Here is a 12,219-nt window from a genome sequence, read left to right on the forward strand (position 1 = left end):
TTACTCTAATAAATGTCATTAACTAATCTTTTTAAGGGGTACGCCACATGCTCACACCCCAAAAATTTCATTTATTTTGGATCGGACGAGTATATATAGTATATATGGCTATTGTAGTCACTGTGGTATCTATCACTGCTCACACTTTCTCCGCCGCGTGATATTAAATGCAGCCAACTAACTTCTCATCTGTCTAAATTTAATTACTGACTATCAATTAATTAGTTTTTATACCCTACTCATTGGTCCTTTTGTCTCTCTCATCACTCATTGACCTCAACACATGCATAGACATGGCATAGTATATAACTAGACACTTATTTGAACCTTTCCTCCAAGCTAGTCTTCAAGACTATATCTTCTACCACTCCACTTCTTTTTCCCCTTAGCTTCTTTTTGTTTGAGATTGGTTAGGTTTATTCTTGAATTCATGATGATGGGAGCTAGAGAATTAGTGAGGAAATGGATAGTGATGTATGTAGTGGTACTTCTAGGGTTGAATTTATGGGGATATTATGGGGTAAATGCACAGCAAGTGCCTTGTTATTTTATATTTGGTGATTCATTAGTGGATAATGGGAACAACAACAATATCCAGTCTTTGGCTAGGGCTAATTACTTGCCTTATGGTATTGATTATCCTGGTGGTCCTACTGGCAGGTTCTCCAATGGCAGAACCACTGTCGATGTCATAGGTAAGTATCTCACTTAATTAATTGTTAGTCTTCTAATTATACTAGACAGCTTTGTATTATTGTATGTCTCTCTGATGACAAAGAAACTCATTAATTATGATATTAACTACTATAGGTCGCAACTCTTAAGATAATTCTGCATGTATCTAAAAAATCTTAAGATAAATTCTGCATGTATCTAAAAAATCACTTGCACCCTCCGTTTATAGAAAAAAATCCATATCTCTACATTAATTAAGAGATAATGTTTTTGTTTCAGTTAATTTAGTGTACTAGTAATTAATAGTAAATTTGTGTAAAGCCATGTGGGGATGTCAATTTTGTTGGGTCACTTGAAAAGTTTAGTTACTTGACCGTTGATGACAACTTGAGCACTATATATGTATTTCCCAAAAAGGAAGGCATAATTCTATCTTTCCATTTTAAAGATAGTAAACACATAAAAGTTTACTAGCTATCGTTACGCTCGGGTCAGAACATGCATAATTATTTCACTTTTTTCTTTTAATAAATTTGAAATATCATACCATAAGTATTGTGTTTGAATTTACACAGCTGAGCTTTTGGGGTTCGAGGATTATATTCCACCATATGCAGATGCAAGGGGTGAAGATATTCTCAAAGGTGTAAATTATGCATCTGCTGCTGCTGGAATTAGAGATGAAACTGGCCAGCAATTGGTAATTAATTACTAATTCACTTCTTGTACATGCAATTGAACTTTGTTATTTCCACATTAATTGCTGAATTTTTGTTTACAAAATCTTTATAGGGAGCAAGGATTCCCTTTGGTGGTCAGGTAAATAATTACAGGGACACAGTGCAACAAGTGGTGCAAATATTAGGAAATGAAGATTCTGCCGCCACTTATTTGAGCAAGTGCGTTTACTCGATTGGATTGGGCAGCAATGATTATCTCAATAATTATTTCATGCCCATGTATTATTCCACTGGCAGACAATACAATCCTGAGCAATATGCTGATATTCTTATTCAACAGTACACTCAGCACTTGAAAGTGAGTTGGGGCCCCCCTTGAGTTATCTCATTTAAAGTTATTGATACGTATCACATGTTGGGAAAAGAATACTTTTAAATACTGAAATTGATGTAAAAAACTAATATAGTTGTGTGCTTAGGCAGAAATATTTACTTCTAATAGAAAGAAGGACAAATGACTGGAAATAAAATAAAAAGAAATAGTCCCAAGTAACATTTAGGAAGGGTATTCAGAGATTACAAAAGACATTATGGATAACATTGTAAAATGTTTAGTTTAACCAATTTATAAGCTATAAAATCATAAGTCGAAGGTGACCACCATTACACACGCCGAGTCTAATTGGGCTTTTGTAATTTTGGTGTATTTGCATCAGACTTTGTACGACTATGGAGCAAGGAAGTTCGTCTTGATTGGAGTGGGCCAAATTGGTTGTAGCCCAAATGCTCTTGCCCAAAACAGTGCTGATGGCAGAACCTGTGCACAAAATATAAATGCTGCAAACCAGCTATTCAACAATAGGTTAAGGGGTCTTGTAGATGAGTTCAATGGAAATACACCAGATGCCAAATTCATCTACATTAATGCTTATGACATCTTCCAAGATTTAATTGACAATCCCTCTGCATTTGGTAAAATATTCTTCTCCCTTATATTGTGTGTGACAAAAGTTGGGCACGCCATTTAAAAAGTATTTTTCATATAAGCATTAAACATTAATAACTTTCAGGATTTAGAGTGACGAATGCTGGATGTTGCGGAGTGGGAAGGAACAATGGGCAAATAACATGTCTACCACTACAAAATCCATGCCCAAATAGGGATGAATATCTATTTTGGGATGCATTTCATCCAGGTGAAGCAGCAAATACAATTGTTGGGAGAAGATCATACAGAGCTGAAAGGTCATCAGATGCTTATCCCTTTGATATTCAACATTTAGCTCAACTCTGAAGATAAGAGATGAGGCTAAATAAGATCAATCTGAAATATATACATATATATTCTTGTGGAGTTTGTATTATTTAGTATTGTCCTATAATGTATTATGGGTTATTAATTAATTTTTATGTTATTTGAGAAATGTTATGGCTTCTTTTCATCAATAAGAGAATAACTGTATGTAGATTTTCTCATTAACAACTTCACTTGAGTCACTAGTATATTCTACCGTCTTACACTTTCTTAAGTAGTGTATTCAACCGTTTGAGAATTAGTTAAGTACTATATGTTATACATCTCTAGTAGTAAAACGTAATGCAACATGCCAAAGAGAAGCTCCTAATTGTTGAATCCCCTTATTATTTCTCCAATAAGTTCTTAATTAAGTACAATCTAGCCCTTAGCGGAATGTAAAAGTACTCGATCATAATACACTGATCCTATTAATTCAGGCTTGTGTCGATCCATTTTAGGGGAAAATGTTTCATATTAAGAATTTTTCAATTGCTAGAGTCAAAACTCAAAAATCTCTCATGAGGGATGCCACTCAGCCAGATGGCAGTCATGGATAGTGCTACGCTATATCAGTCAGATCTAAGGTCGGACGCTTCAGATGCTGTGATCGCAGATACCGTTCCGTTTGTTTCAGACCTGCATGTTATTATTTGATCCTGGATTGACTTTCTTCTATGTGTCTGTATATTTTTCTTTGGGTTTTGGTTCTGTTAGGGAGCCTCTTGCCATGCCTATTCGTGTATCTACCTCGGTAGGTGATTCTTTAGTGGTGGATCGGGTGTACCGATCTTGTATTGTGACTTTTGCCGGACGTGAAACTTTGGTAGACTTGCTTGTGTTAGATATGGTCGATTTTGATGTTATTTTAGATATGGATTGTTTGTCTCCTTATCATGTTGTCTTAGATTGTTTTGCTAGGACTGTGACTTTAGCTTTAGTTGGTGTGACAAGGATAGCTTGGAAAGGGTACACTTAATTCGGGTCCTAAGAGGGTTATATCTTATGTTCAGGCTCATAAATTGGTTGAGAAGGGATGTTTATCTTAGTTGGCCCATATTCGTGACACAAGTGTTGTTTCGCCTTCTTTCTTGAATTCTGTCTGTGTTGCCCGTGAGTTTGTGGAGGTGTTCCCTACAGACTTTCCTAATATGCCTTCGAATTGAGATATTGATTTTATTATTGATGTTGAGTCGGGCATCGAGCCCATTTCTATTCCTTCTTATAGGATGGCCCCAACAGAGTTGAAAAGAACTGAAGGATCAGTTATAGGAGTTGTTGGATAAGGGATTTATTTGACCTAGTGTTTCACCTTGGGGTGCGTCTGTCTTGTATGTAAAGAGAAAGGATAGGTCTATGCAGATATGTATTGATTATTGGCAGTTAAACAAGGTGATGGTTAAGAATAAGTATCCTCTTTCTCGCATTGATGATTTGTTTGATCAGCTTTAGGGCATTGTGGTGTTTTCAAAGATTGAATTGTGGTTCGGTTATCATCCAGTTGAGGATTAAATCTTTGGATATTCTGAAAATAGCTTTTCGGACTAGATATGGTCATTATAAGTTCTTGGTCATATCTTTTGGGTTGACCAATTCCCCTGCCTCATTCATGGAGTTGATGAATAAGTGTTTCGACCATATATTGGCTCCTTTATTATGGTATTTATTGATGATATCTTGGTTTATTCCAAGAGTAAGGTTGAGCAAGAGGAGCATTTGTGGATTGTTCTTTAGAGATTTAGGGATGAGAAATTGTATGCTAAGTTCTCTAAGTGTGAGTTTTGCTTAGTGTTTATTTTCTTTCTTGGGTCATGTGGTGACTAAGGAAGGTATTATGGTTGATCCAGCTAAGGTTGCAGCGGTTCATGATTTGGGCTAAACCTACTTCTCGCACCGAGATTTGGAGTTTTATTGGCTTGGCTGAGTATTATCGACGTTTTGTTGAGGGTTTTCCATCCATTGCAGCTCTATTGACCAAGTTGACCCAGAAGAAGATTTCTTTTCAGTGATCTGAAGCTTGTGAGGCGAGCTTCCTGAAGCTCAAGGATTTGTTGACTTCAGCTCCCATATTAGCTTTGCCAAAGGAAGGCGTGGGCTTTACTATCTTTTATGATACTTCAGGTGTTGGGTTATGTACTGTGTTGATGCAGGAGGGCAAGGTAATTGCTTATGCAACTCGTCAATTGAATCCTCATGAGAGGAATTATCCTACCCATGATTTGGAGTTGTGCGCAGTTGTGTTTGCCTTGAAGTTTTGGAGGCACTACTTGTATGGATTTCATTGTGAGATTTTCTCAGATCATCATAGTCTTTTGTACTTCTTTATCAGCGAGATCTTCTTAGGACGCAGTGTCGTTGGCTTGAATTGCTTAAGGATTATGACTTTTAAGGATTATGACTTTACTATTCTCTACCATTAGGGAAAGACTAATGTGGTTGTGGATACCTTGAGCTAGAAGTCGGCTAGCATGGGTAGCTTGGTGTATGTTTTGACTCAGGAGAGGTCGTTGGCCTTGGAGGTTCAGTCTTTAGCTAATCTGATGGTCAGGCTTGATATTTTAACACCAGGGCATGTTTTGGCACTTGTGGATGCTAGACCCTCTTTGATGGAGTAGATTCGAGCTTATTAGTTTGACGATATTGGGTTGAGGTTGATTCGAGATAGGATGTTGAGTGGAGAGTTTAAGGAAGCCTCACCTAATTCAGATAAAGTTTTGAGGATTGAGGGCTGAGTTTGTATGCCGATAGTGGTGATCTTAGAGGAGGCCCATCGTTCCAGATATTCCATCCATCCAGGTGTGACTAAGATGTATCGTGATTTGAGACATCACTAATGGTGGGATGGTATGAGGCTAGATATAGAAAAATTTATGTTTCGTTGCCTATTTTGTCAGCAGGAGAAGGCCGAACATATGAGATTTGGTAGTTTACTTCAGAGGTTACCCATTTCTGAGTAGAAGTAGGAACGCATCACTATAGACTTTGTGACTGGTTTTCCGCATACATCTCATGGTTCCGACAACGTTTGGGTCATCGTGGATTGATCGACCGAGTCAGCTCATTTTATTCCAGTTTAGGTCTTATTTAGTGCTGAGAGGTTGACCCGTATCTACATTCATGAGATTGTGCGTCTGCATGGTGTGCCGGTGTCCATTATTTCAGATCGAGGTCCTGTGTTCACATCTCACTTTTGGAAGACTTTTTAGGATGAGTTAGGTACTCGAGTGGATCTTAGTTCAGCGTTTTACCCCAGACTGATGGCCAGTCAAAATGGACTATCCAGATTTTGAAGTATGCTCTGCGCGTGCGTGATGGATTTTGGTAGCCAGTGGGAGCAACATTTGGCTTTAGCATAGTTTGCACATAGTAACAGCTACCATTCCAGTATTAATATGGCTCCTTTTGAGGTGTTGTATGGTACGTGTTTCCCCTCTCTAGTAGGTTGGTTCGATGTTTCAGAGGTGAGATCTCAAGGTACAAACTTGCTTCGTGAGTCTTTGGATAGGGTCCGGGTCATTCAGGATAGACTTAGAGCGGCCCAAAGTAGGCAGAAGTGTTATGCTGATCGTAGACTTTGTGTCTTGAGTTTTGGTGTTGATGATCATATTTTCCTTCGAGTTTCACCCATGAAGGGTGTGATAAGGTTTCGTAAGAGGGGAAAACTTATCCCCAGGTATATTGATCTATTTGAGATTCTTCGGACTGTTGGTGATGTGGCTTATGAGTTGTCTTTGCCCCTTGATCTATCAGTTATTCATCCAGTTTTCATGTTTTTATGCTTCATTACTATATTCTTAATGAGTCTCATGTCATTCGTTGGGAGTCAGTTTAGTTAGATGAACGGTTGTCCTTTATTGAGGAGCCAGTTTCCATTTTGGCTAGGGATGTTAGGCAGTTGCGCTCTAAAGTGATCCTTGTGGTTCAGGTACAGTGTCAACTTTGACCTATAGATGTGACTACTTGGGAGATTGAGTCTGATATGCGTAGTTCCTATCCCCATCTTTTCATTGATTCAGGTATTTTCTTGCCTTAGTTCGAGGATGAACTAGATTTTTAGTGGTGGATGATGTAACGACCTAAAAATTTGATGAAATATGTGAAATTTGTGATTTTATGTGATTTGACTATTTTACCCCTCCTCATAATTGCATTATGGTATTTCTAGGCTGTGGAGTGGTTGACATGATTTTTGATGCATTTTGGTAGCATTTATGCAATATTGTGGCTTTTGATGGCTTCGAGAGCCTTATTTTGGACTTATGTGGTTATATTTTGATTTGTGTGACGGATGACTGAATGGACTGCGCCAGCAGCTTCAAAATATCGATTTTAGGCTAGGTAGACCTTTGGTTCGGGTCCTAGTTCACCCGAGCTCATTTCGACCAATTGGTCGAAAAGTTAAAAAAATTGGAAAGTTGGGTGTGAGACCCACTTTTGGTTGAAACGACCTCATAAGAAAAATCCGACTTCGCTAATAGATCTGAAATGTCGATTTTAGTGTGTTAACATGTTTGATATGATTTTACAGCTTTTAAATCTCATTTCGACCCTTGGTTTAGAAAACTATGATTTCAGGTCTCGGGGGTCAATTTTGTGAAAACAATTTTTTCTAGAAAATCTAGTATCGCCATCACGTCCGGAACATCGAATTTAGTGTGGTTGCATAGTTCGTTTGTATAAATCGGACTCCGAACGAATCAATTTCTTCACAAGTCTCTCTCACCACAACAGATACATCACTGTCACTGGCGAACCGCCGCCGATCGACCACCCAACACCAGCGCCGCACCTCTCTCCCTGCTCTCTTTCTTTCTCTTTAAAACTATCAAAAAACCCATGCTCCAGAGAGCTGCGTGCCACCAACAACCCTTGTTGTGAGCCCAAATGAAGCCATCTCCGACCAAGCCCTGCGCCACCAGAAGCCCTCAAGCAACGCCACCGCCACCTCTTCACGTAGCCACCGCCCTCCATGGGAAAAGTGGGTAACTCTATCGCTGATCCATCCCCCGTCAGACGTCCCATCCATCGATGAAAAAAGCAACAACAACAGGAGCTGCCAGCCCGAAGGACCACCACTGGTCCGCTTCTCCGCCGCCATAATTTCCACTTATCGTCGGCGAAACCTGCGAATCTGTCCAGCTTGATTGATTCTTCCAATTTCGCGTCGTTCCTTGCCTTCAATTCTCATCGGCACTGCAGTAGATCAATCTTCTCCGGTAGGAAGTCTTAGTTCGCTGCACCATACAAGGTCGAGATCCCTATTTCTTGAATCTCCATCATCAACGGGGCTGCTCCATATCTAATTCTCTTTCCAACAAATTTTTGATACGCACAATAAGCATATCTTTAAATTCTCCAAATTGCCCTCATCGTCCTTTATTCCTCGTCGTCAAATCTCGCCGGCGATGCAGTAGAATCTTCTCCAGTATACGCAAAGCTTACAGATTCTGATTCTTGTACCCCCATTTTTCTCAATCAAGATTTAAGTAAGAGACCCTTTTGGCTTTTCTTAATTGTGGAATTATTGGTTGAGCTGAATATTTGAGTTAACGAACAAGAAGAAGAAGAAGATAGGCACTATCATCATTAACATCTCAAAGAAGAAGAACGCAAAGAGCGTGGAAATTCGATGATAGGAACACTATTTCGGCGACCAATTTCTACCACAAATTGCCGGAATCCAGCGACTCAACCAAGTATAAGGACATAACCCAGCTTTGGTCAGGTGCACTCGATCCATCATTTCTAGTTGGGTATAGCTTTCTTGATTTTTAGGGGCTGCTACAAGTAGTGTTCTGTACTATTTTTGTTGTGATTCTTGTTTCGTAGCGTCTTGGCTGATTATCTAGTTGTGGGTGTCGAATTTCTTATTGATTGGTTACTTTGTAATAGTGTTGTACGTGTGAATCTCTTTATTGTTCTTAGTAGTTTTGGAGTATGTCACCTCGTCTGATTACTGTTACTTGATTTATTAGCATATCCATTAAGTGTGGTAGTATTAGTTCCCGCTATTGACTATTGTGTACCAAAATTTGTGTATCCCCTTTGTTATCTTTCTTCCCTTTTTCCTTTCTTCCCTTTGTTGCATAGTGGTTGTGATTGACGAGGGTAGACTAGGGGCATGTCATAGGTCGGGGTAGGGTCAGGAATTATTGGGTTTGGGCCGGGGTTTAGGGGGATTAGGTTTGGGTCAGGTTTAGGATCGAGTTTGGGGTTAGGGGCTAGGGGTAGTAAGGTTAGGCAGGATAAGAGGGCTTCTAGGTTGTGAGTTAGGTCTTGGAACATTGGTACATTACAGGGTTAGTCTATAGAGCTGGTGAAGATTCTTAGAAAGAGGAGGGTTAGTGTAGCGTGTGTCCAGGAAACTAAATGGGTAGGCACTAAAGCCAGAGATGTGGATGGATATAAGTTATGATACTCGGGTAGCATGAGACATAGAAATAGGGTAGGTATCTTAGTAGATGAAGATCTTAGAGAGCAGGTGGTAGAGGTAAAGAGAGTTAGTAATAGACTGATGTCTATTAAGTTAGTCATGGGAGGGTCTACGGTGAACGTTATTAGTGCCTATGCCCCGTAAGTAGGTTTGGACGAAGAGGAGAAGAAGGAATTCTGGGAGGTTTTAGATGAGGTGGTGAGGAGCATCCCGAGCACTGAGAAACTTTTCGTGGGAGGGGATTTCAATGGGCATATTGGGTCTTTGTCGAGAGGGTATGATGATGTGCATGGTGGTTTCAGTTTTGGTGAGCGGAATGAATGAGGAACTTCTCTGATAGATTTTTCTAGGGCTTTTGGGTTGTGAATAGCAAATTCGAGCTTTCCGAAGAAGGAGGATCACCTTATTACGTTTCGTAGTTTAGTGGCCAAGACTCAGATAGACTTTTTGCTTCTTAGAAAAGTGGATAGAGCGCTATGTAAAGACTATAAAGTCATACCTAGCGAGAATCTCTCGTTGGATATTGTACAGAAGTGCGATTGCGATCCAGTAGACTCCCTCTTCCGCTCATCCCTTTCGTCAGCTCTTTGATCGGCTCAACATAGGTTATTGGTGATGGACTTGGTTATCAATAAGGGCAAAAAGAAGAGAAGTAGGGAGGTGCGACCCAGGATTAAGTGGGGGAGCCTGACTTTGGCTAGTGCTTTAGAGATGGAAAAGAAGTTGAAGAGTAGGGGGCTTGAGAGAGTAGGGGGTGGATAATATGTGGGAGACGACTTCTAGTTGCATTAGGGAGACCACTAGAGAGGTGTTGGGTGTCTCGAGAGGTCAATCTAGCAAAGATCGAGGAGACTGGTGGTGGAACGAAGAGGTCAAGAGAAAGGTGCAGTCTAAGAAGGTGGCTTATGCTAAGTTGGTTGGGAACAAGGATGATGAGAAAAGAAAGAAGAATAAGGATGAGTATAAGGTTGCTAAAAGAGAGGCTAAGTTAGCGGTTACAACGGCTAAGATAATAACTTTTGAGAGTTTATATGTGTCTTTAGATGAGAAAGACGGAGATAAGAAGTTGTATAGGACGGCCAAGGCTAGGGAGCGGAGGGATCTTGACCTTGACTAAGTGAAGTGCATCAAAGGAGAGGATGGTATAGTGTTGGTTGAGGATGCCCTCATTAGGGAGAGGTGGCAGTCCTATTTTTATACACTTTTGAACGAAGAGGGGGACAAAGGTTCTGTGTTGGGAGACTTGGAGATATCTGAGGAGGGTCGCAATTATAGTTATTGTAGGCATATCGAAGTTGAGAAGGTCAAGAAAGCTATTCGCAGGATGCGGCGGGGTAGGACGACGGGGCCAGACAAAATTCTAGTAGAATTTTGGAAGAGCACTAGCGGGGCAGGTCTGGAGTGGTTGACAAAACTGTTTAACATTATTTTTAGACTGCTAAGATGCCTGAAGCATGGACGTGAAGCACGATGATTCCAGTGTATAAGAATAAGGGAGACATTCAAAGTTGTAACAACTATAGAGGTATTAAGTTGTTGAGTCATACTATGAAGGTTTGGGAAAGGGTGGTAGAGTTGAGGATGAGGAGGATCGTGACGATCTCTAAGAATCAGTTTGGTTTCATGCCTGGTCGCTCGACCACTGAGGCCATTCACCTTGTGAGGAGATTAGTGGAGCAATTTCGAGAGAGGAAAAAGGACTTGCACATGGTGTTTATTGATCTACAGAAGACATATGACAGAGTTCCCAGGGAGATTCTTTAGAGGTGCTTGGAGGCTAGAGGGTGCCCGTGGCTTACATTAGGTATGTATGATGGTGCAAAGACTCGTGTGAGGGTGGTAAGTGGAGATTTGGAGCACTTCACAATTTTGATAGGGTTGCACCAGGGATCGACTCTTAGCCCATTTCTATTTGCCTTGGTGATGGATGTTCTGACGTGACATATTTAAGGGGAGGTACCTTGGTGTATGTTATTTACAGATGATGTGGTTCTGATCGATGAGACTCGGTGTGAAGTTAATGATAAGTTGGAGGTTTGGAGACATACGCTTGAATCTAAAGGTTTTCAGTTAAGTAGAATAAAAACGGAGTACTTGGAGTGTAAGTTCAGTAATATGTTGCAAGAAGATGGAGTGATTGTGAAGTTAGACTCTTAGGCCATCCAGAAGAGGAAGAGTTTCAAGTATCTGGGGTCAATAATTCAGGGTAATGGTGATATTGACGAGGATGTCACGCATCGTTTTGGGGAAGGGTGGTTGAAGTGGAGGCTCGCTTCGGGAATTCTTTGTGATAAGAAGGTGCCCCCAAAGTTTAAAGGTAAGTTCTACAGAGTGGTAGTCCAGACGGCTATGTTGTATGTAGCGGAGTGTTTGCCAGTTAAGAAATCCCACATCCAAAAGGTGAAGGTGGTGGAGATGCAAATGTTGCGATGGATGTGTGGACATACCAGGAAAAATAGGGTGAGGAATGAGATTATTCGGGAGAAGGTGGGAGTTTCCTTGGTGGAGGATAACTTGTGAGAAGTGAAGCTATGTTGGTTCGGGCATATGATAAGGAGGGGCCCTGATGCTCCAGTGCGGAGGTGTGAGACTCTGGCTATGGATGGTTTTAGGCGGGCTAGAGGTAGACCAAAGAAATATTGGAGGGAGGTGAGGCATGCTATGGAGCAATTACAGCTTACAAAGGACATGACCCTTGATAGAAAGGTGTGGAGGATGCGAATTAGGGTAGAGGGTTAGAGGGTGGGAGCGCGGCGGTAGTAATAGGGGAGTGCTCCTTTGGGTCTGGAGTTTCTGGTTCGTAGTGTTAGGGTTGTAGTTTTGGGGGTTAGTGGTGTTGGTTTTTTTGCACCCCGTACTAGTTTATTATGCACTTATCTTTTGTGTTTGTTATACTGTTAGTTTGTTTTGTGTACCATACTAGTTTGTATCTGCTTATTTTTTGTATTTGTTATACTGTTATTGGTCCTAAGATGGGGGTCTATCAGAAACAACCTCTCTACTTCTCTTGAGGTAGTGGGATGGTCTGCGTACACTCTACCCTCCCCAGACCCCACTAAGTGGGAATACACTGGGTATGTTGTTGTTGTTGTTGTTGATATTGAAAGGTCTCACCACTGTATGATGATTTTTAAAAA

The 12,219-nt window shown here is 40.6% G+C and overlaps 1 protein-coding gene across 1 annotated transcript; it reads left to right on the forward strand.

Annotated features, from left to right (window-relative positions):
- Nucleotides 1–286: 286 nt before the first annotated feature.
- Nucleotides 287–2,789, forward strand: LOC107853630 (GDSL esterase/lipase At5g45670-like). Its single transcript, NM_001324705.1, is given in 5 exon segments — nt 287–695; nt 1,251–1,375; nt 1,468–1,713; nt 2,072–2,327; nt 2,426–2,789. Coding segments are annotated over 5 exon segments (1,116 nt in total). The 5' UTR covers nt 287–430; the 3' UTR covers nt 2,650–2,789.
- Nucleotides 2,790–12,219: the final 9,430 nt, after the last annotated feature.

Source organism: Capsicum annuum, chromosome 2 (assembly GCF_002878395.1).
Source record: "Capsicum annuum cultivar UCD-10X-F1 chromosome 2, UCD10Xv1.1, whole genome shotgun sequence".
Lineage (NCBI taxonomy): Eukaryota > Viridiplantae > Streptophyta > Magnoliopsida > Solanales > Solanaceae > Capsicum > Capsicum annuum.